The 26,531-nt window shown below is 38.0% G+C and overlaps 1 protein-coding gene across 1 annotated transcript; it reads right to left on the bottom strand.

The window, feature by feature from the left end:
• Window positions 1-143: 143 nt before the first annotated feature.
• On the bottom strand, window positions 144-25,295 carry elB (zinc finger protein elbow B). Its single transcript, XM_030388354.2, has 3 exons — window positions 24,080-25,295; window positions 2,455-3,217; window positions 144-1,542 (listed from the first exon to the last, which is right to left on the bottom strand). Exons 1-3 carry the CDS (start codon window positions 24,146-24,148, stop codon window positions 791-793), a joined length of 1,584 nt encoding a protein of 527 aa, XP_030244214.1. The 5' UTR covers window positions 24,149-25,295; the 3' UTR covers window positions 144-790.
• Window positions 25,296-26,531: the final 1,236 nt, after the last annotated feature.

Genomic DNA, 26,531 nt, shown 5'->3' with positions numbered 1-26,531 from the left:
TTATTGGAAAAAATTGTATTCTTATTATTTAAAATTAATTTATTTCTTTTTTATTTTTTTTATAAAAGTCTAAGTGTTGTTTTTCAGAAAATTTATTGTACTTATCCAGCTTGCATTGAGCCCCAGAAAAAATGCAGTTTCAGTTAAGGTTTTTCTTTGATTTATTGATTTGTTGTAGTGGCTTAAGTGAACTTTAAAATGGTGTTCATAATTACATATACACATACATAAACATATATAGCATATACACATGTATACACATACATAGATATGCACATATGTACACATATAGTTATTAATATAATTTACAATATAATTTTACAACTTTTAGTTTTTGGACAATCTTTTCATTTTCAAATTGGTTTTCACATATGCATAAACGAACGTATGTACATCTATATATTTAGTTGTTTATATATATTTTGTATTTGATTTGTGTGTGTGTGTGTGTGTGTGTTTAAATTAATAAATAATGTTACAATTACCATAAGCTTTAAATGGGACATACGGAGAGACACACTGACGAACGAGTGGATGTGCGGCATATCCTTGAATAGAACTTTTCGCCTAAAGCTAAATTTAAACATTTGTATGTAGCTATAGTACATTAGATCACTAGCTTTTCGTTTCACGAATGAGTTGACCCCTGACCCCGACCCAGTCCCTGTCCCGCTGCCCCACAATTTCAATTGGGTGAGGGGGAGGCGAAGGGGACAACTCAAGCAAAATGATTTGACTGAATGTTCGGACCAACGGCTGGCTCCATCTCCATCTAGGGATGGGGCTCCTACTACGGATGCGAGGAGCCCATGCGCGGTCCGTATAACGAGTAGGGCGCAAAGTACTGGGCCAGCGCGGCATGAGGCGGCAGTCCGGGCAGCACTCCCGGCGGCGCCAGCGACGGCGGCAGCATCGACGGCTTGCCATACGGGTGGTAGCGCGCTGCCGCCGACAGCGGGCTGAGCGGCGGGGTGGGATAGGTGCGCTGAAAGAGCGGATGATTCGGTGGTATGCCGCCCGCGGCTGCTGCGCTGAGCACGGCGTCCGGCACGGAGGCTGTGTGCGTGCGCAGATGCTGGAACAGATCGTCGGAGGTGCCGAAGCGCTTGCCGCAGTACGCCGCATCGCTGCCAATCCAGGAGCAGACATACGGCAGCTGCGAGGCGGCCGCCAGTGCCGCCAGCTGGGCGTGGTAGGAGGAGGCAGCCGCTGCCGCCGCTGCTGCTGCGGCATTGGATCCGCCTGCGCCCGCAGAACTGCCGCCCGACTTGCCCGCGGCGCCCATCTCGCACTGCGGACAGCCCGCCGGACAGGGCTGTCCGGCAGCCTTGTTGATGTAGTGCGGACTGGCCGGACAGCCGGTGCAGTAGGGATCGCGACATATGTTGGGTGCGCCCGCCATCATGGCCGCCGGATCCGTCAGGCCCTTGAGACGCGCGTAGTTCAAATAGGGATTCATGGCCGAGGCCTTGAACATCGCAGGGTGCGGCGACATCAGCGAGCTCGCTGCCATCAAGTCCATGGGATAGGGCGTGCCGTAGCCTGCAGACGAGAAGACAAAGAGTAAGGAGAGATGTTAGATTGTTATTATTCATGTAGATATTCCGATTGGGAAATCTATGGAAATCAAGTTGGATAGTTGAAGATATTGAAGTTATTAATATTTCTCTTGAAGTTTATATCATAAAAAAATATTCTAATTATTTGCATAGGATTTTTTTAATAGAGGACTAAGTTAATAGTATGGGAGATTTATGGATTGTTTTTCTTGTTATTTACTTTTGAAACGTAAATATTATTTATATACAATCCAAGAGTCAAATCCAATATGCAATATTTATGAAAAGGTTAGAAAATTTTAAAGGGTAACAAACTAGTTAAATTTGCTTATTTGTAGTGACGAAAAAAAGATTGTAACAATTTTCTTATGCTCATCTGGAATTTTACTCAACTGTCTCTTTATCTTATTTGATTATTTTTAAATATAAATTAATTTATTGAATATGAATTGGAGATTCTGCTTTCGAGATCTAGCTTTAAGTATCAACATACTTTAAGACTATTTAGTTTTGCTGCACTTTTATAAATGTATTGAAGTCATAACAACTGAAAAGTAAGAGACTGGAAACTGTTTACCTTTGTAATAATTGATATATTTTCTATATAACACAATTTATTTCATTCCAATCGGAGATTCCCTAGTCGAGATTTCGCCTTTCAAAGCAGATTTGCTTGACTAGAAAATCAGTCATAATAAAACAAAATTTACTTTAGTCAAATGGGAAAATGTAGAGCTATAACTTTAATTATTTTGTAAGGACGACAAACCTATTTAGCTTGTTATATATTCAAGTTAAGATCTTCGTTAAAAGGCTTTCGAGTTCTATATGCAATGCGAGTCCCTAATCTTATCCCTTGATAATAATAGTTTGTTACGGCTAGAACGACTCTTACCTGGCGGATAGTAGGAACCAGCCGAGGGACTGGCCTGCTGGCTGGCCGCATGCAGAGCCTTCACATAGCTGGCCTCCTTGGCCGCCGCATAGGCGGCCTCTTGCAGTCGACTGGAGCTGGGATTCTGTGCGGCTGTGCTGGGGCTATGCATCGACGCCGACTCTTTGGAGCTGCTGCGCGCCGGTGCGGTAGAGTGCACCGGACTGCTGCCGTTCAGCTGGGGGCCGCTGGCATTGGGCGTGCGGCGCAGCTGGTTCGAGACGCTGGCGTTTGGCGATTCCCGATGCGAACTGCTGCTGGCGCTCTGGTTCGAGTCGCAGCGCGGCTGTCCGTTGGCCGAGGCTCCACTGCCCATGGCCATGGCCATTGCCTTGGGTGTCTTTACGCGTTGGTTGTTGCTGTTGTTGTTGTTGTTGTTGTTGCTGTTGGTGAGATTTGTGGCGCCGCAATCGCTATTGTTGTTGTTGCTGTTGCTGCTGTTGTTGTTGGTCTCGTAGGGCTTAAAGGTGCTGAGGGTTTTACTGTGAGCCGGCGGCAGCTGCTGCTGCTCCACGGAGCCGGTGCTGACGCTGGATGAATGACTGCTAACCGGCGAGGATTTATCGCGTGCACTATCAAGCCCGTTGCCGTTGCCGTTGGCCTTCGGCTGCTGTTTCGTGGACTTTTCAATATTGGCCGCCAGCAGCTTGGGATTTGTGGTGTCCGCTCCGATGGCGCTGCATGTTTGTGCCAATAGCGCCAACGGACTGCTCTTGTTGTCCAGCTGCAAGACAGAGAGAAAGGCCAGAGGCAAACGCTTATTATTAGTCTCTCACTCTATTATATCGATATCGTGCCATCAGATAAGACTCGAACAATCCGCGTTCTGTCGCCCGTTTCTCTCTCTCTTATTTGCATTGTCTTTGTGGCCCGAATGCGTGGCACGATGCGCGATCCTAATCTGTGGCCAACACTCGCGCTCGATCATGAAACACTCTTAGAGTCTCTTTTGGCCTGCTCCCATTTCACATGCCCCACACCCCCCGTACCGCTCTAACCACTTGCCCACGGCTATAATAAATAAGGGCTGCTGGCCATAAATACGGCCGACGTGGCCAAAATAAATGGAATTATGGGCCTATTAAAGCGCTTGCAAATAAAAAGATATAAAAAGTACATTAAATATGAAATTACGACGCAAATGTAGTGTGAAAGCATTTGGGCCCCACTGGGGGCCCCAAAACCCAATTGCCAAGGGGCGCTACAAATATGATAAAGCGCGCTGTTAAAACAAACAAGCAACTCCGGCCGAGGCTGAGGCAGAGCGAAGTGTTTAAATTATGCGACCTAATGACACAATACACAACAGAGCGAGAGAGAGAGAGAGAGAGAGAGAGAGAGAGAGAGAGAGAGAGAGAAGAAAAAAAGCAGAAAAACAGAAAAATACATCCATAAATTCTGTCTGGGCACTGAATAATGATTTCATTTCAAACAGGTCGAGAAGTACTCTAGAAAGTGTGGATTGAAATGCGCTCAGAAAACTGAAAAAAAAAATTCTTACATTTTATAAAGCATTTTGTAAGAATTTTTAAAGAAAAAAATTCATATTTATATTTCTGTTTATATTCATAGTGTTTTTATGATATTTAATATGTTATGTTTTCATAAAAATAAATTAAGAGCATGTTATGTAATTTTACATATTTTTGTCATTATTTTTTTTTTAGTTTAGTAGACTGTCATTCAAACCAATATTTTAGTTATTGCATTCATTATAATTTTCTTTTTATTTTTTATTAATTATTATTGTTGGTTTTTTGGTTGTTTATTAGACTGGCATTAAAAACAATTTCTAGTACTTCTGCAAAATTTTAAGATTATAGAGATTATAAATCTGCGAATATATGATAGATATTACATTAATGCCTGATATATTTCTATTACAATACAATCAGAATATCTTTTGGTATTCTCATTGTTGGCATAGATTCAATGGTAAAGGCAATAAAACTATGAAGTCTTTCCCATACATAAGAATATAGAACATAGAATAGAACATAAAAAGAGATCCCGAAGGACAGAGCGAGAGTGAGCGAGAGAGAGAGACAGATAATCCGTCTCTATTTAACTCTGCTCGATGACATACTATATTAAATTTTGTTGAACATTTGTAATGGATGAGGCAATTGTCGCAATTAATTCAAGCGAATTGCTAGCCATAAAGCTGCCATAAAATATGACAACGCAATATTTAGCGAATGATGGGGCGGAATTGGTCTAATCATTGGCCATTAATCATGGCTAATAACTAATATTGTTTTAGTGCTACTTTTCAGGCTAAAAAGTGAAAACTTGCGATTTACAGAGAGAGAGAGAGAGAGAGAAATGCCGACACTGGCGAGGCCACAAAGCAAAGTGCATATAAATGAAATGAATATTGCCCACTTACAGCTGTGCCATAAACTCGAACACGGCTTTTGCAATAAAATCCATTTCGCCGCATGCCATAAATTATGGCCCAGCAGGGCACGAAGCCCAAACAGAAAGAGTGAGAGAGAGGTGGATAAGTGAAGAGAGAGAGAGAGAGAGAGAGAGAGAGTGAGAGTGTAGTGAACCTAAACTGAGCAAACGAGTTGAGAGTCATAATTCATGGAAACTAACAAAGCGCATTGGAAATAATGACGTATAGCTTATGTATTTAGTGTGCCTGTGTGTGTGCCTGTGTGCGTGTGCGTGCGTATGTGTGTGTGTGTAATTACGCCCATGCTCCAACTGGCGCAAGTCATAAACTACAAAATATTGAAGCTTTTATAACACTCAATGGGCAGCCATAAATTATTATGATACCATTGTAAAAATGGCAAATTTCTTATCGGTACTTAAGCGCTTTTTTCTCCTCCAATGTACAACGCACACATAACATAAACAAACACACACATACATACATATACATATATATATGTACATATGTGTATATACATACACACTCATTAATGGGGTACGGGCGTATTTTGTTGTGCTACGATAAGGACCGCATTTAAGAAAAATTATTTACGGCTAAGCAAATATTGGAAAATTAGAAAGAAAAAAGAACTATAGAAATATACAAGTTTTTAGTTCATTAAAAGTAAATCGTAAATAAAAAAAAATACTTTTCAATTTGATAAAAAAAAAGAAAAAAATATTTAGAGTTTGATAAAAAATTCAATAACTCATTTGATCATTTGATATCAATGCCTTAAAACATATCGAGTTTTTAAATATTGAAGTAAAATTCTCCTTAAGCAGGAATTTACATTATATTTACAAACGCATTCCAAGATTGCAAAGAAACTTGTTCAGTTGAAGTTGGAGTATCAGCTCTATATATAAATGATATCTAAGGTTTAGCATATACGATTCATCAAGATCTACATATATTACAAGAAAAGGAACCACATAGAGGCATTTGGTATTAAAGCCAACTGCTTTTCGAGTCTCTAAATATTGTAGGAATGCGCTCTAAATTTTCCCGTTCTTTTAGATCTGAAGCACGTGAATGCTGGCACCCATTTTATGACTCTGATTGCTGATTGTTGATCACTCGCGTTTCCTCAATAATTTCGCATTCAACGAATGTCGATGGCAAATACTTTTTGATTTTTATGGCAACTCGTCCCCCTTTGAGGTAGTCCTCGATCGTAGATAGGCCACTGATTCCACGAACGCATACGTTATCAGCCCATACTTATCAATTCGGAACCCCAAATGCTTGCCACTCAGTCTCGTTTTTAGCACAATTAGTCATAATTCAAACGAGCGCTGGCTGATAAAGATTGCGTATTGATTTTAGCGTTTGCTTGTGATTTAGTTCTCGCCCGATGTTTATATATTATAGACAGCCGACTTGCACGATTTACGACTGGACAATAGTATTTATTGGGGACGTAAATAGACGACATTCATGTCTGCGGGCTCTAAATAGTCGATTGAATTATTTAGGACTGAGCTGGCTAATTGGAACAAAAGCGAACAACTTAGAGCCCCTAGCACAATTTACTGGGTGCTAAAAAGCAAAAATAAAGCAACAAAACTGAATGTGCTAAATTTAATAATGTATGGTTACTAAAATGAAGCAAAAAAATAAACAAATGGGCAGTTATGGCACTTCATTAACACTCGCTCACATTAAATAAAATTTCCCTTTGCTGTTGCTATTTTTTTTTCAGATTTGTTTTTTTTTTTTCTTTACATCCGTTTACAAATTATGAGCTTTGTGTTAATTAAAATGTTACACTCTGTGAAAAATGTGTGCAAACAGCAGCAGCAGCAGCAGCAGCAGCAGCGATTACAAAAACAACAACGACGTTAAATAACGAGTAAATATTAAGAACAACAACAACAACTGCAATTACTGCCTGAGCAATGATTGAAAACGGTTCGGGCATATGGATTCGGTCATGCGTTTTGCACAATCGAGTCACAGTCGCTCGTTAAATGCGTATAATTGAATTAGACACTCGAAACTAAACACGCTGAAAGGCAGCCATCCACAGCTTTGGGTGTAACGAGTGTGTTTGGGCGCTTCTTCAGCTGCATTTCGCATTAGCTGCTAATTATAGGGGTTTCGAGGTGTGTGTGCGCGGCATGAAATATAACGTATACGCACTGGGTGGATAACCTTGCAGCTATATTAACCCTAGGCAGGGATCGTGACATTTGTGCTGAATAAACAGATAATAAAAATCGAGACACATTTACAGATAATCGACGAATAATCGACAAATAAGAGACAAGCAGTCGATTATTTTACATCTTGACTGTTAGCAGCTATTAATACGTATACGAATTGTAACCAAGGTTATTAAATACCCAAATATAGGTCATAACATGTATGCTAAATAAGAGGTGAATAATCGATAATGATTAATGAGACATCGATAGGCATTGATCACAAGTAATTGATTAATAATCGATTAATAATCGATTAAAAATAGGCATGAAGATATTCTGATATTCGGATACATACATATATGTATGTATGTAAAGACCACTCATAGCATGTTATTTATGTAGAATACAAGATTATTAATCGATACAGCATAAGTAATCGATAAGCTATTGATTTCAATGCGTGTTTCAACAATGTATATAATATTACGCAACTTATTAGATATTAGAAATTATATAAATGCAAGAGTAAATATAAACAAAAAATCAATAAATCTTATCATTGATTGCTCAATCTAACAGTTGATTAATAATTTAATATAACGTATACGCAAATGACTTGGCAATGTGACTTGGCAATGATTGCATATATGTACATATGTATTTATTGTTATGCAGAATAAATCTCAGATGCTAAATAATATAATTTAATTGTTAGTTTATATTATAGCATATCATTATTATTTTATATAAATATTTATGATAATACTATCATTATATATTATTTACAATTGATAATAATATACAAAAGATCGATAGAAATCGAAGCAAATGCTGTAGACATTCGCTGCAAGCTTAATTACATTAATTCTTCGCCGATCCCAGAATTTCGTAATTAAAATTAGTTTAATATACATATTTTTATACATATATATATTTTTTTCCGGACAGTCTTATCGATACATCTTGACATTAAGACAATATTGATTCAAGACATTTGCGAATTGAATTTAACTGAGTTGAAAATGTTGCTAATAGAAAATAATAATATTAATATTAATAATGCTATTTAGCGCTCCTTGGCAGTATTTACTGTACTTTATAAGGAGCAACAACGATTTTTTTGGTATACTTGAGTGTTTGTGTGCGAGTTTTTGCAGTTTGCACAATATTTCACAGCTGTCGAAGAACATGATTCAAATGCGACGCGCGCGATATGTGAAATGTGACACATTTTACGCAGCGGCATTTTAATAGGGCCCTAAGCCATGCTGTTGTATGGCCAAAACCCGTCGGCGTTTGGGGGAAATATGACACACATCGACAGAGCACACTTTAGACAGAGCAAATATACACTTGAAACAATATTAAGCAGCTGCAGCACGCAGACAAAAACAACATCAACATCAAATGAACAGGCAAAGAGCAGAGCGAGAGGGAGTGAGGGGAGTGAGGGAGACAGAGCATAGAGACTCGACTCTGTGCTCACGACTCTCGAGTCGGCGCTGATCAACTGAGTGCTTGAAGCCACTCAAAAAATCATACTCCACGTTAATATGACAAACAAAATGTTGAAACTTTTGAGACAATGACAATGACAAGCTCTCGAGCCATCAAAATCTGAATGGGTTCAATTGAAGGCGCGCTGAAGCGCACAGACACGGCAGCCGCAAACAAGATGTGAAGATCGAATTGCTGTCTTCGCCTATTCGCTAATGCTACAATGCTGACGATGCTTTGAAGTTCAGCCGCACGGCAAATACATACATATGTGTATCTAATTTGAGTCGTATTTACATACATATTTTATAGGTGACGATATATGTATTTGCTGTGTGCAAGTGTAAATTATGCCCAAATGGCCGTTTGCCCTGGCTAAAGCAATAAAACTTATCTACATTGATAATGCAATACAGCAAAAAGCTACCCTGGCACGCCCACTGCCCAGTGCTCTGTGGCCGACTCCTGCTTCAGCTACCCCCCGCTTGTGGCCATATTTTCGTATGAAATGCAATTTTCTATGGTGGCTGCTGTGGCTCAGTTTGCTGCTTCCTGTGCCACACACACACGCACACACACATACACATATACAGCGAAAAGAAACAGCCGCTATAAATACGAATTACAGGATAAGCATAAAAAGCGGAAATTGTACGACGTCGACGTCGACGCTGGCGTCAACGTTCGCATCGGCATCGCTTTGCATAAGCCCCCAGCGAGGATGTTGGCGTCGTCTGTTAAGACGCTTTTCAGTTTTGTTGCGAATTATAAAATAAGCGATAAAAATTGTATAAAACTTAATGCAGACGTTATGCTCCGCTCTCTCTCTCTCTCTCTTACTCTCACTCTCTCTCTCTCTCTCTGCCTGTCTGCACATACTTAACGCTTATGTGGATTTTATCCATTATCTGTTAACACCTTTGTGTGTGTGTGTGTGTGTGTTTTCGTGTTGCTAATAAATTCTGCCAGTGCTGCCAGACAGCCACAACAGAAATTTACATAAATGCGCTCGACAACATTCATTCAAGGGAATTGTCCTTCGGTCGCTCGTGTGGCTTTCTGACAATTTACTTAATCATAATTCATAAAGTAGAACACGCAATGGGAGGGCGACAATATTAATATTGTTCCAAATAAATTAAAGACGAAAGGCGAGACCCTTTTAAGCCGTGTAAGATGTGTATTTTTAGCATACAAATAGCTAAAGCTTTCATACAGAAATTTGAGAAAAGTAATGATTAGAAATTTGAGGTGACACAAATCGCAATCAGAATATTTAATTATTTTTATCGAAATACTACCTATTTTACTTCAAATAAACCCTAAAACATTATTTAAAAATTAAAAATTAATATTAACAAATTGATTAAAAAATAGTACATTTTTTTTTGTTGTTGTTAATATTGATATTAAAATATAACTAATTATTTCATATTGTATATAAACAAAAACATATTTGGAGAAAATATACTTTAGATAAAAGAGATAGCATGTGTGCTATTATAATTCAATAATTGTTATTTTGATTAACATATTTATAAGTTTAGTCTTTGTAAAAAAATTAAAATATTAAGTATGAATTAAAAAAAAAAAAAAAACAGAATAGATTTCAAACAAATAAAAATTGAAAAAAATGTTTTGATTTTATTTTTACAGTAAACTAATAGATGTATAAAATTAAATGTTTATTTTTATCATATAAATTAATTGTAGCAATGAGTAGTTTTTTTTTATCATTTTGCCATGAATAATTTTTTTTTATTTTGCCGTAAATAAGTTTTTTTTTTTTATTTATTTAATAATTTTTATTTTATTTTTCCGGTCCCTACATTTTATTGATAACTTATAATCGTATATATTAAATAAAATTATATCCTAATACTCTATTTATATTCTAGATTTTATACGTATGTGTTATAATTATGAGTTCGTTGAAAAATTATTAATGATCAAATGCAATTATCTTTACTATGAATTTTGATTCATCGGTCAATTTGTTTCTACTATGTGAAATACAGAAACTTATATTTATATAATTGAAAGCAATTATTATTTATATATGCCATAAATCTGAACAATATATAGCTTATGGATGACAGCCGTAGTTCGTAGCTTAGCTGAAGATATGGTTACATGGAATCGACTTGAGGGCAATTGTAATTCAAAATAATCCTTTCCAGAAAGTCAAATAAATATTTGATAAGTGGCACAACTTGGTGCACTTCCCAGAATACTTCTGCCAGTCTAGAGAAAAATGTCTCACAAATTTCGCAATGGCTTGCGGCAAGCGAAGCATGAAATGTGCAGCATGTCAAAGGCAAACGCGTTGCATGTGCCAAATTGCGAGCACTCGAACGCGAGCTCGAGTTTGAGTTTGAGTTTGAGTTCGAATTTGATTTCGTACTCGGCAAATGCGCAATCCAATATGCCTGTCCGTAGTTTATTTAGCCGGCGCACAGGCGCTGTCACATTAACTGTCAACTGCTGCAAAAGTGACACTTGTCATATTGACAGCTGACAGCGTCATTTGACTGTCAAACGCAGCTCGGCTCTACTTGAGTAAATATGGCCGAGGCGAGAGCGAACTGCACAGAAAACAGAAAAGCTGAAACCGAAAAAAAACAACAACAACAAAACAAAATACAAAATGAATGAAAAGCTTATATTGCATGACTCGAGAGTTGAGCGGGTAAGTAGGGGCAATGTGTGGCAATGCTCTTATGGCGTTGCCACTTAATTTGACGACACACACACACTCACACACACACACACACACGTAGCAATCTCATATGCACTTGGCGTTAGACAATGTTGCAATTTCAGCCGTTGTTGTGGCCTCAGCAACAGCAGCAACTACAATTGCCAACAACAGCAACAACAGCAACAACAACAACAACTGTCAACCATATCATTGCAATTGTCACAGTTGCCGCTGCAATTGTTGCTGTTGCTGTTGCTGCTGTACGTTTTTGAGTGACACATTAATGCCATTTTCATGTGTCACTCTTTCTTTCATTCGGGGTCTGTTGGGACTGTGTGTGTGACCCCCCCGTCCTCCGCCCCTGCCCGACAACATTATGCGTCCATTTAGTTGTCAGTTAGCGAATGCTGTTGTTGTAGCAATTGTTGCAGTTGCTGTTGGTGTTGTTGCTGCTACGCTTGTCGCATAACCTTTTTATTTTGTTTATACGCGCTGTTAACACTGGCTAGCTTATATATTTATATTTCACACAACTTGGCGTTTGCTTAAAAGTTAAACTGCAATTAGTTGTTGTTTCTCTCTCTCTCTCTCTCTCTCTCTCTCTCTCTCTCTCTCTCTCTGCCCAACTCTTTGCATCTACGATCGCCTACTCAGCCACTTATTGGCCATTGTCAACGCCCATTTGGCATATTCCATTATGTGGCCTCATCATTCATGGTGCTGCTTAAAGGCAAATGTTGAGTACAAACAAACAACAACAATAGCAACAGCAATAGACAATAGCAACAACAATTCTTTGCTTTTAGCTGGGGCTAACAGCTCAAGGTTTTGCATATCAGCTGCCAGCTGCCCGTTGTTCCTTTTGTTTTTCAATGTAATTAAGACAACGAATTTATCAATCATACGCAGTGTGAACCTGTCACAGAATTATCTCGCTCTCCCTCTCCTTCTCTCTCTCTTTAACTCTTCTTATTAGCTAAATACATTGTGTAAACATGCTTAGGCATTGCCTACTAACTAATTTATTCGGTGATTATGTCTTAATATGCATATTTAATACAGTCAATAAAATAAGTTAATGTATGTGAATGCTTTGGCCTGTTTTTTTCCCCGTTTATGGCGTTCCCCCACATTTTGCGTGTGTGGCAGCTGCTGCTGCTGCTGCTGCAATTTGCATATGCCGAAAGCGTAACAGAAACGGACTGTCTGTCAGTCTGTCAATCTGTCAATCTGTCAGTCTGTCAACTGATTGACTGCCTGCGCCTACGTACGGCATTCATTAGCTCTCACATTTGTATAATAATGCCGGCCTGCATATAAATTCTCTCTCGCTGACAGACAGACGCTGACTGTGCCCGTTTTTATTTTATTTAAAATAAAAATAAAAAGAATATATATATATACATATGTATAATGATATATCATAACATTCTATATGCGAACTTAAGCTGACAGGCGACTAAATGAATTTGACAATAATTAGCATTTCAAGTTGTCAGCGCTAATGAATGCGACGGCAACTGTTGCTCCTATTGAATGTGCCAAGGTGTTGCTGCTGCTGCATGCAACATGCTGCACATTCAATGACCCATCACACAACGTGCAGCTTGCAACTTGTAAGACATTGCACATATTCTCTCACCTCGTTCTCCCTCTCCCCCTCTCCCCCTTCAGTGGCCCCGTGTGGAAATTAGATGAGCCGAGGTGTCATTCGCATTTGCGGCGCGTTAATTACGTGTTATTTATAATTATGCGCTTTACACATGCGTTGACAACACCTGTCAGCAGCGCTAACAACTGGCGTATCGAATCGTGTCGGGACAGCTGCCGGCTCTCTTCTGGGCCAGCCACGCCCTCTCGCCCCAGCGTCACCCGCCGCGCCTGCCCAGCTCTGCGCTGCTCTGCTTGCACGATTATTCATAATTCATTTTCCTGATTTCATTTTTCGTTTCTTCGTTCGCGTGTTTTCAATTTTTGTTTTCCTCGCCTGATTTCAGTTTGCATTGCTCATGTGTTAATTAACTTTCGGAATATTTGGTTTTTACTTCCGTTACACTTATTTTGTTTCATTAAATTTATTAGTGTGCTTTGTATTTCTTCAGCATTTTTTAACAATCATGTAAAATTTAGTTTAATTATAATTATTTTTTGTATTATGTAAAAATATATATAAATTGTTTTTTAATTATAATTATTTTTTATTAATGTAATTCTTTATTTTTAATTATTATTATATTTTATATTGAACTATTTTAAAAAGGGATTTTTTTTAATAAATATTTTTTTTTATGAATTTACATTCATATTATCATTATTAATTAATTTATTTCAAATATATATAGAAGTTCTTCATTAAAATAAATTCCGAAATAGATATCTTTATTCTTCATATTTTAATTTAATTTAATATTTATATAAAATGATTCAATCCGTCATTCATTGAGTCAGTTGCAACTATTATATATCTATTCATTTCTTTAATCAAACATATAAAATATTCTTAAAAATAAAATATGGAAATAGACACCATGGGACAGGCTCTATTATTCTTTTGTTTTCTTTAATGCATTTCCGATTCAACATCCGTTTCAGCTCCTCAATGGCAGCCAGCTGAGACAGATAGAGCGACAGCTACCAGTGTTCAGAAACACTCGGCCATTTTGGGGCCGGAAAGCCAACTGACAGTTCAGTGTTGCACAGCGGCGTTTTTGTTGCTGTTGCTGCTTTTTGTTATTTTGTTGTTTTTAATTTGTACAACGAACACAATTTGTGTACAAAATGTAGCCGAACGAAAGAAAAAAGAAATTGTCTATTCCTGAGCGTGAGAATAATCGAGTGAGTGTGTGAGTGAGTGAGTGTGTGAGTGAATGAGTGAGTGACAGGCTGACGCCCTTTATACTGCCGCCTCTGTAAGTCTGTCCGCCAGTCTGGCAGTCTGGCAGGCTGTCAGCCTTTCAGTCTGTTTGGCTGCCCCCGTCCATCACTTTAGATAATCAAATGCGAAAATATGCGAATAGAGCCAAATACTACCGGCAATGCAGCCCAAAACACAAACACAAGCACACGCATGACACACCCTGTCATAGAATATAAAGAGATATAGCTTGCAGCTCAGACATTGCAGTTATTGCATACCCTGTAGTTCTCTGAAAAGGCATGGGGTGTGCGGAGTGCAAAAGTATATACGGAAAAGAAAAATGTATGGAAAATTGAATAACAAAATAGAAATAGAATTTGGCTTGAAAATGTTATCGATACATCTATTATCTGATGTATTCATTTTGAGTTGTATTGCCAATATTTTAAAGAAATTTTTTAAATTTAAGAATGACTAACCTCAATTATTATTTAATGGAATAAATCGATAGAAATATATATATATATATTGTGTTTAGATGGCTTTTTATTTTTTAAATAAGGTTAAGACAACTCATTCTCTTTTTTTTTTAAACTCTTATTTCGATATACTGTGAAGTAATACTTATCGATATATCCAATCAAACACTTTATGGCCAACTAATCCCACTAAAGAACTCAAGCAGAGTGAAAAGCTAATCTATTTAATATTACGATGTCGTTACATAAATACAATTAATGTTAAAATTTTCTTGTATGATTAGAAATACTGGGCATCTTATAGTCGATCATTTGTTGAGAGCGCATTCTAACTAGTTTTATGTTTTTTCTCATGTTGATTTGTTTCCGTTTTGTGTGCGCAACGCCCTTTGCTTGATTTTTTCCGCGGCGATAAGCAAATTTCGCGAAAGTATACCAAAATGCCAGTCGGGCAGGAGACGGGAAATGGAGGACGGGAAACGGGGGCGACTAGCAGCTGTATAAATGAATTGCAGATGGTAAACTTTGCAGCAGAGTCGAAGCTAATTTAAATAAGCAGCCAGTGGGAAGCGTGAAACGGCGCCCTCAGGCAACGATCTGCAACACGTGATAAGCGTCAGCTGGGAACAGCGACAGAGAGAGACTAAAAGAAGGGCTTTATTTTCTTTTTTTGTGGGGAAGGCGTGAGATGCCCGTGGAAAATGCATTTTCACTTTTTAGCTGGAGAGGAGCTTTCATGCAGAGTTATCCACAATTGAATGTTTGTCTTTTGTTTTTGGGTCGAAAGTTGCTTTTGCCTCGAATGACATCTCCCAGTTTGCGGCTGTCAAGCGCAGATCCTGCCAAAATACTTTGCCATTTGACATGCATGTCATTCGAAAATAACAATTCTGTCGGAGTATTTAATTTGTTTTACGTTTTCTTTCTGCTCTCTCTATAAGAAAAAACACATATATGTACATGTTTATGTTTGTTTTTCTTTCTTTGACTGGCTTGTGTTCTTTCAACCTTGGGACTGTCGCCTTGAAGTGTCGCCAGGCAAATCAGCCTGGGTTCAAAGAGTGTCAAAAGCAAACGCAAATTCATGGAGCCCGACGGACCGACAGCCGTTGAAGTCTAAGAAATTTGTTGCGTTTACAGCGAAGCAACGAGAAAAAGGCAAAATTCATTTTATGAAAACAAATGTCAGTTTGACACATGTCGTTTTCTATTTAAATGAACTCGCTGTCAACTTTATGGCGCATATTTCATAGCTTTCAATCGCGAGGCCCCTTGTAATGAATATGGATGGGGTTGGTTCTGGTCCCGCGACTCGTCAGCGAGCGACAGCTGTTGTTTCTTCGCGACACGCTCATTAAATCATATTATTTATTTACTTGGCTTGACTCTGCGAAAAACCAAACACAATCTCTCGAATCTCACAAGTCATTGACAGCGCAGTTCAAGCTGTGATTTTCTGAAATACCAAAGTACGATTCGAATTTGATTCCCATAATTTACTACAGATTAGCAGATTCTCTGTTTAGCTTCTTCTACTTTGGGTATCTCTTAGTCGGATATTCCCGTTTGCATTTCCGCCGACTTGTTGAAAGTTCACAGCTCACTTTCACTTTTCGAGTGTGCCAAGTGGGGTCGCTCGCTTGTTGCTTGCAACACACGAAGCTAATTTGAGCCGCTTTCAAATGGCTGTTTAAAAATTGATGGAGCCACGTCGGACGCTCAGCTGACGAAAGACCTAACAGCTCTAGATGGAGATACAGCTCGAATTTAAACTGGATTAAGATACTAACAAAGATATAGGTATAGATCTAGATAGATACACAAAAGAGACGAGCAGAGGCCATAGATACATAAATATTTATAGATACAAGTTCATATCATATACAGACACGCTTTCAGATACATATTCATGGGGCGAGACATGCATAGATACGAATTATTAATAATATAATAACATACATACATATATTATGCATATCTAATGCACATATTCTCCACATGAATAATAATGTAAAATGAGTCTGTATTTAGGAAACGCAAGTATAGAAAGTATCTACATATGTCAATTATCTTATAGATACTTTGTTAGCTCCATCTCTATATGCATTTATACGATTGTATGCCCCATACATTTGTCTATATGCATTTCCGACACATTTATAAGTTCTATAGATACAAATTTAAATATATACATATTTATATATATTCTATACCTGAGTATACATACATATGTATATACAAATACATAATGTATCTACATTTAGGAAAGATCTATCAGTAATTACTTTTTTACTTTTACAACAACATCTCAATATCTATCTTTATATTTATCATTATGTAGCTTAGATACATTTATATATTAACAAGTGTATCGGCATATGTAGAAGTATCCATAGCTAAGATACTATATCTGTTGTATCTGCAGTTGTATCTAAAGGTGATTACATTTAATTTCATAAATATTTCAGTTTATGAAGATACATTGTATATCATTATTCAGTATCTGTATCTGCATAGATCGATCTTTATCCATATTAGATGAAGGGACACTATATAATTGACTTAAATGTAATTTGAAATATTCTTTTAGTATCTGTGTCACTTATTTATTCTATGTATATTTTAATACTTAAACATTTATCTACCTATTTTATCTCTATTTGTATCTACATTTCCATCTTTAGCACTATCTATGCATTTATCTTTAACTATTTCCTGGTCTTCTATATATGGTACATCTCCTGCAACGTCTGCACATTCACTTCAAGACTTTTATACTGTCGAATGGTGCTGGATTTGTTAATACATCATTAGTGAGTATTATGCATGTTCATAGATACATTTGTATCTTTAGATGCAGCGACACTCTGTACAGATAGGCATAGATGTCGTATCTAGTATTTATTTATCTTGATGCATTTATGCTTTATTCAATATAAATATTTATAAGTAAACACACACATATGTATACCTTTCCCCTCTCTATTTGTATCTACACTTCCATCTTTAGCACTATCTGTGCATGTATCTCTGTTCACCCACTCGCAGTCGCCAAGATCGTTCAAGTGGCGCCAATTAAAATGATTAACAACGTTGTCAATGTGTTGCATTAAAAGTGTCGCCCATTCAAACACAACAAAAATAAAATAATAAAAATAATAATAGAAAAAAAAAACATCTGCAGAGAATATAAAAAAATACAACACATTCGAATTTTGATATTTATTTTTTTGGTGTGATAAGACAAGCGAGTTGTTTCGGCGCATAATTGATGTGATTGAGATTGATTGCTTATTTGTTTGTTGTGCTGTCTGGTTGCTGTTGTTGTGCGCTTTGATTGAAAGCCCAGGCCGGGCCAGGCGAAGCCAAGCCAAGCCCAAGCTGCGTGGCTGGCGCCAGACATTTGTCCCATTGGCATTGGGCATTGGGCAATGGGTGTGGGGCACGGGGCATGGGGCATTGAGTGTTGACCGCCTTGTGGCTTATCAATATTACATTTGGGTTTATATTTCCCTCTTTCGTCTTTTTATGATTAGACGCTTTGTGCGGACAGTGGACAATGGACGGACGCGACCGCATAAATGCGTAGATACATCAGCCGCGAGGGGGCTTCAAAAGCAATTTGTGTGTGTTTAGTGTCAAATGTGGTGTTGAGCCAGTTGGCCTGGCGGTGGTGCGATGGTGCGGCGGTGCGGCGGCGGCGAGGGCTTAGTGTTTATATCATTTTATGGCAATCACTCATACGAGGCGACTTAATGATTGCTGCCATTTGGAAAGCAGTTAAGTTGATGCGGCTTACAGCAGCATTACGGCCTATCGGAAATGGTCAGCAAATGCCAGTAAAGACCAAATTTTGCGACATTTTTTTCCATTGGCTCGACTGGGCTTTAAAACACATTTGAACGCATGAGGCAAAAGAGCCCAACGAAAGTCCAAAAATGAAGGGCATTTGCTTATCTCGGCTGGCTGGGAATGCGTATTTGAGTCAGCTGCTTCGGGTTGTAGCCGCTGGAAAACCCATTTGGCTACAATATCAACTGACCGTAAATTAACAGCACTATGCTAGTTCGAACTCCGTTTACTCTACTGTCCTACCCCCACTCTCCCTCTCCACTCTCTGCTTATTCTCTCTCACATTCTGACAGTTATCAGCGGGCATATTAATATGATTATTTCTATATTAATTTATTGGTTAATTTGTTGGCGCATTTTACGATTATTGGCTCTGGCTTTGGCTTTGACTACCCCAGCCTCCCGCCTGCCGCCTCCGTTCGATTATCGCAGTCCATAATTTTAGTCTGTCGGTGGCTAAAAACGGGTTATTATTTTGCGTTTAAGCCGTCGTTTCAATTCATTACCATAGTTAGTGCCTCGCGTGCATTTAAATGAATTCATTGAGTCTCTCGGCCATTCAATTTGTACGTACGTAAGCATTTAGCATGAAATCGACTATCGAATGGAGCTAACTTAGGCGTCGATTGACGCTCCAGCAGCGTTTTTTCTTCTCCCTCTCTCCCTCTCTCTCTTTATTATTATCGTTGATAAATGCCTTGGCGAAAAACAGAAATAAAACAAAACCAATAAAAGATGTTTTCCTCCAATTTGGCCCTCTTGTGCGCCGCATGGTGTTTTATTTATAGTCTTCAACAAAGTTGGGGTTATTAGCGAAATTGATCGCTATTAAAATTATGAGTGCCATAAAAGAGAGACCAAACAATTTAAGTATTCCCTAATCGAGCCAGCTGAATTTTATTCAGGCGACATTTATTTTGGGCTCTTCTAATCGGGATTTTAATCAAACTATTTTATGAGTCATTCGAATCTGTTTTCGCTCTTATATTCGCTGGGTAGTTCCCATTGTATTCTCCAAGAAAGATTTCGCTATGTTTTATTATATCGGTGCTATAATAAAGAGTGGAACCTGAATGAGCTCTAATCACATTCGAAACAGTTCTTTTGTGTCTCTCTTTATGGCTACTTGGCTGAAAGACTTCTGAGGCCAAGCGATTGTGACTATAATTAAGCTTAATTACACTGCCCAGCAGCATTCGGTAAGCGCGAATTAGATGAGGCCTTTCCCAAAGATTTGCATACCCCCAGTCGGAATGTGAGGCCATAAAATATCCAAGGAGGTCAGTTTTTGAGATGTTTTAACATAGATCTGTTAAATGTCAGTTCTTAGAACAGACTTGAGTGAGTGCGGCATAGAGAATATTTCTCTTTGCGAGCTTCAAAAAATGCTTATTAATATTAAGCTCATAATTTGCTTAAAGCTTGACTAAGTATTACCAATAAATAAATTTTTTGTTTCGATTTTAATTTACTTAAACAAAACATAGAGGTAAACTTAAATGGATTTACTAATGGCTTTGGGTTTTTATAAATTATGTTTTAAAATTTGTTACTTTTGCCTTTTCAATGACAGCTAGAAAAAAATTGCTTGGCCAATTTGCAGCTCGAGCTTTAATTTATGGCTAAACGCACTTACAACAGCTTTGACAAATGAGTTTCTCTCGGCTTCATTTAAATTGTGATCTACATGCTATACATATGTATGTGTGTGTGTGTGTGTGTCTATACCTGCCCACACACACACACACAGACTAAAAGAGATATTTGTGATGTTCCAAGAATTAATTAACACTTTAGGCAAAAGCAGATGAAAGAGCGACAGGGAGGGAGAGAGAGAGAGTGAGAGATAGAGGGAGAGAGAAATAAAAACTATTATGCAGTATGCACGAAAAATTAACATGACAGCTCTAGACATAGCAATTTATCACTAACATGCTGGCCAATTCATTGCTGTTGTTGTTGTTGCTGCTGCTGCTGCTGCTGTGCTGTTGATGACACTTTAATTAGAGCCACACGCAAGCGAGGCACACACAGACACACAGACAGACAGACAGACAGAGAGACAAAAAGCCTGACAGCCGACTGTGAACCAGCATTACAAAGTGAGCTGAACCCAAGCGAGGAATGAACTAGCGCTCTGACTCGAATCAGTGTGTGTGTGTGTGTGTGTGGTGTCAGCCAGAGTTGCCAGACCACCGTGTGCCAACCGACTGTTGACTGTTTGACTGGATGGCTGACTGGCTGGCTGGCTGGCAAGCTCAAACGGCTTTTGGCTCTGCGGTCTCTGCATAAATGGCTGCTTGACTGACACATTTAATTATATTAATGATGTTTGCGGTCAGCTGACATTTGCACTTTATTTACACTCCCGAACAGTTGAGCTGCTCGTCAGACTTTCACGTTAACATGGCACACACACAGAGAGACAGAGTGAGAGAGAGAGAGATAGACGTGTGAGTCAAGCTTGATCATTTCTCAAATGTGACAGCAAATTATCAACAGCAACAACGACAGCAACAGCAACAACAACAACAACAACAACAGCAACAACACAGGCAACGGCAACATTTTTGTGGCATAGTTTTTCGCCGTCTACAAACGGCACAAACGATGACACTGACAGCTGTCAGGCTTAGTTTATTTGATTTTATTATAATTAATAGCGGGCAGGTGTCATTAATCATTGAATAATTTATGGGCATTCGTTGCCTAGTATTTACATATCCACACACACACACACATACACACCAATACATACATATGTAGCTGCTAAATGCTGCGAAAAGGGTTAGTCAGTCGCTCGCAGTTGAGTAAATAAATTTACTTAAGTTGACAACGTCATAAATTTTAAATCGCACAAATAATTTATAATTGAGAAATGACAGTTAATACCTTGCAAGTACTTTCCATTTGTTTCAGGTAAGCACACCTGCATAGTCATGGAGCGACCATTTCAATCACAGCTATGAACTGGCTGAGCTACAGAGCGCGGAACTATCTGGAACCATTAGTTAGTTCCAGGTGTCGTTGAATTAGTATCATAATAAGGCATAAGATCTAGAAAATTTTACTTGTTTTGCGGATATCATTGAACTAAAAAATGAACTAGTTCATTGAAATGAATCAAAATGAAATATTGTAAAAACTAATGATAATATATGTATGTGCATAACAAGTCTTGCAATCTAAAGCTTCGCTATATTGCGGAAAGCGCTGAAGATGAAATAATATTATCTAATCTTATCAATCTCAATGGAACTAGTTCATCTAATGTAACTAGTTCACATAATGAAACTAGATCATATAATGTAACTAGTTCAGATAATGAAACTAGATCATATAATGGAACTAGTTCATATAATGATAATTACTCATAAGCTATTAGTAATTAAATTCAGCTTTTCAATAATAATAGAGCCGAAAGAGTATAGAGTTCAGTTTTAAAGTTATTCGATTCCACACGAACTAGTTCATTAGTTATACAACAAGTGAATCACACAATGACATAAAATGAATATATTTACATATCTTATCGATCACTACGAAGTGATTCACTTAAATGAATAGCATTAAATGTGCTCAATAAATCAGCTTTGATCTAGTAAAGTAAAGAGTTTATAAGGGTGTTAATAGCAGACGTTAAGCACAATGAACGAGGAAATGAATAGTCCAAAAGAATGAGCCAGAAATGTATCCCAGTGAACTAGTACCTGATACCTTTGATTGAACTAGTAAGTACTATATGCCAAGCAAAGTTTTTAAATTATGAGACTATTTGATGTTACATCTAAAAATCTCAAAATAAAGTTGATCTTTTGATTCATTTATAAACCTTAAGAGGAATATCTTATCTCTCTTGGAAAAATTTCAGTTATAAACTACACTATGGAGAATATTTTTCTGCTCCAAAAAGTTTAGATATAGAATAAATACATTCATCTATACATATTCATATATGTATATGTATATAAGTATAGCTCTTCAGTTTTATCTGTTTAAAGCTCTAATGAATTGTGAACGTAGTTCCATATTAATGGATGCAGCACTCATTCATTGTAGCGCCGAGGAGCTGGCATCCGTTCGTGGTGCGAATAGTGTGAATATTTACTCACAAATTAAAATGAAAATTTATTGGTCTCGACGAGTTTTCGGGGCTGCAGAGAGCAGAGAGCGAGAGCGCAGCAGTCGGCAAAGGGCTTTCGGACTCTGATAAACTGCCTCGGCACTTGTGAAATTGCATTTGTTCTCTGTGCCATTATAAATTCAGATTTGCTGAAGATATAGCTTCGACTGCAGCGTTGCCAGACCGACTGCAATTTCAGAGCTCACAATAAAACTTGCGCGTATTGATAAATTTATGGAGCGACGAATGAGATTTCGTGCTGCAAAATAGTTTCCAGCTAAAGCTAAGGCAGTCTGGCAACCTATCGGTGCGGTCCGGCAACCGTGTGTAGGAGTTGCTGATTGTCGTCGTAAATTGTTGCCTGCGGCAAGTGGCCGTAATTGCTTTTCTGTCGACATTTCTATTATTTATGAAATATCATACGTTCATAAATAATGGCAACTAATTTTATTTAAACGCTCGCAACTCATACTGCGCTCTCCATAAGCTGGCCATATCAGAGCCAGATTGTGATATATTGCACCCACCGTCGCCCCTACCGACGCCGCCTCGGCCCAGCCAGATAAACACAAACAAGAATCTATTATTCAATCGAATAACAAACAAAGTCTCTCACCTCAATGCGATATAAATTGCGACTCGAACTTGCTGAGCTGAATAAACACGCTCACATACACACACATGTGTATATAGGAACACCCACATTCATGGTATAATTAATTGATCGAATATAATAATAAATAATTGCATAAAATTTGACTTAACAGCAGTTTTGCATAGATTATTTAGTTGGAATAATTTAAGTTGAAGTTGTAATAGCAAAAAAAGGAAGTTGAATTGAAGTCGGATTTTTTGTGGGGCGCACTTCAGATCTATCGAGGTAGAGTCCATCTGGAGTGAATTTGACTATTTTTTGTGAGTGGCTTTGACTTTTTGAGTATTGAGTAGCAAAATATATAATTTAATTCTTACACATTCGACTCTATTCATAGAAAAGAATTATTTTCTATATACATATGCGATTCTTATAGAATATCTTATACAGTAAGATCAAAATCTCTGAAAAAAAGACTGAAATCGAATTGAATTCGACTCTTAAAATAAACACTCTAATATACAATATTTTTCCTTATTTAATCATAATTGTGATTATAATTCATATTCCTATAAATTGTTCACCTCAATAGAGAGTAATAAAAGCTACGACTTCTCTGATTCTAATTGTTCATGAGTTTCTGAGTGAATCCAAATAACTGCATATGTTTGGGATATATAGATGACCATACTTTGCAATTTATTATAAAGATGATAAGTACTTTTTCTACTACTCCAGCTTCAACTTAGAGAAAACTTAACCGGCTAAGATAACAAGTCAAGTAACTTTGTTCCTTCTATATCCAGCTAGACTCTACTTTTCGCTATACACTCTCTCTGTGATACAATCGCTTCTATATATGTCTTCCTTTCCTCTATCCGGTACTTACCGCTGTTGGAGCAGCCGTCGCTGCCATATAATCCGGCCGTAGATAGTGATGATTGCTGGACTGCAGCATTTTGTTGTAGTTGGTTAAATCCACTTTGAAGGCTGTTCTTTGGTTTGGGTGTGGGAAGAAGAAGCTGCAGCGCTTAGGGCTAGCTCAGCCAGTGAACAGTGCTGCCAATTTAGCGCAGAGGCTGGCGTGCAGTGCTGCCAACTCGAGTGAAAGGCGGCGCCTGCGCCTCACTTAAGCCGTTGCGGCTTTTGGTTTAATTAATTCGCGTTCAATTGCAACAATTGCTGCTGAATATAATTATTTATTTATTTATTTACTTTTGCAGTTGTTGTTGTTTTGGCTTGTTATTTATAATATTAATAATTCAGAAGGGGATTTCAGTGGCTGTTGTTGTTGTTGTTGTTATTCAGTTATTCCGAGCTGTGCGGCATATTTAATTTATTTGCTGCTGCTTAATTGTGTAATAAATTCATTAAATCGTATAATTGCAGCTGCTTAATACATATTTTATTTGAGTTAATTTCTTGAATTTGTTTGTTTTGTTGTTGTTTGCGTTACGCGCCAAAAGTTGCGTGAAAAGTGCATTAATTTCCAGATATTGAATTACTTTCCTCGGTTTTTTCAGATTTTCTTTGGTTTTGGCTATGGCTGAATGCCTTCGTTTAGGGCGTGTTTTATGACGAGGCACGTACGTGAGGCTTGGTGTTGCTAAGGGGGGAGTATAGGGGGCGGGGCTTGACCTCTTTATTATCTATAAACGTAAATCGAAAGTTTCCTTTGATTTGTTTCAAAAACTCAGATTTGATTTGATATATTTTATTTATTATTTTTTATTTTTTAAGACTAAATGTGGTTCAGTCTAGGAGTAAAGCACCTTTTTGAAAAAACATCACTTGAAATTTGCTAAAAAATATTTTTAAAATATTTTTTTTTTTTTTTTTACAACTTGATCTTGTTAATTTTTCTTTGCCTTGGTTGCACTAGAGCAGGTGTGTGTGTGTGTGTGTTTGTATGTGTGTATGCAATTTGTTACGTATTTATTTGACACGCGGCACACGTTAAACAAATTCCACTCCGTTCGCAATCCGTTCGCTTTGCACGTACGTACTTTAACGTGAAATAACAGAATTCGACTAAAAATCTATAAACAACATTCATACTCATTCATTTTTTCGCTCCGCTCTTGCGTCTGTAGTCGTTCGGTTGAGAGTTGCGAGAGTGCAAAGCATGCGGAACGCTCGGGCATGGCACAACTTGTTCCGAAACCAGTTCAGTTTCACACACTCAATGCGCGCGTGAGTGCGCTTGTGTTTGTGTGAATGTGTGCGCTTGTGTTCTCTTTGTTGTGGTCGTTTTCATTTTCAACAAGTGTGCTTTTGTTGTTGTGCTCGGAGCGACAACATAATAAATGTCATGCGCAGTTGAGAGGCAGACCGAAAGAGAGCGAGAGAATGAGAGCAGAAGCGCGAGCTTAACGGCTCCGACTCTCTTTGCTGAGCGCGCATGCTTGCTGCTGAGGCAGCACTATAAAAAAGTACTAAATTTCATTTAGTAGTAGACACATTCGTACCATTCGTGCCTGCCGCTGTCATAAACATCGCAGCGTTAAGTAGATTCACACGCCACATTTACAGAGTGCTCAAAACTATTCAATTTATGATAATGTTGCGGAACTGAAACACACATTTTTCTAAAACATAATATTTGCTTCAATGAATTCTTGAAACTTCTCAATAAAAATGTTTATTTATTTCTTCACAAGAGCAAATCTTCACACAGACACAAGCACACACGCACACACGCGAGCGGTTTTTGGAAAGCCGCCGCTCATTGGACGATCGTCGCTTCTGTGTAGCCATTTTGGGATTTTTTTCTCGCTCTTGTTGTTGCCGACGATGTTGTTGCTGTTGTTGTTGTTGTGGTTGCGGTTGTGTTGGGTAATATTGAGCACAGCGGCGTCGGCCATAATTGTTTACAAGTTGCGGTGAGCAGGTGGGCGGAGGAAATAATATGTGCTAGAGTTATGTGGTCAGATAATACATGAGGTGCCAACAAGAGAGCGAGAGAGCAACAAACAGCAAGAGAGCAGCCTCGTAAGCTGAGAGCGCCTCGTTAGAGTTGATTTAAGGCTGTAGATGATAGAGGGAGAGAGCGAGAGAGAGAGAGTTTTGTGAACGAGCTGTAAACAGAAAACAGCTGCTAGCAAATGTTTTCAGATGCACTGGAATGGGCAAAGTACCGCAACGAATTGCAGCCAATCCAGTTCAGTTGATGCGAAGCACTGGAAAATAAACTAGATTTTGGCAAGAAGTAAAAACTTCAAAACTAAATAACAATCATATTTTGCTTTGAAGTTTTTATTTATCTCAAATAAAAATATAAAATCAACTCCAATCAACTGTAAATCAGCTATTTGCATATTTAAAGAATTTGATGCATTAAA

This window comes from Drosophila navojoa, chromosome 3 (genome assembly GCF_054131105.1).
Source record: "Drosophila navojoa isolate 15081-1374.11 chromosome 3, UAZ_NAV_1.0, whole genome shotgun sequence".
NCBI lineage: Eukaryota > Metazoa > Arthropoda > Insecta > Diptera > Drosophilidae > Drosophila > Drosophila navojoa.
The sequence above is the reverse complement of the archived record's forward strand: the minus strand, read 5'-3'. Positions and strand labels throughout refer to the sequence as shown.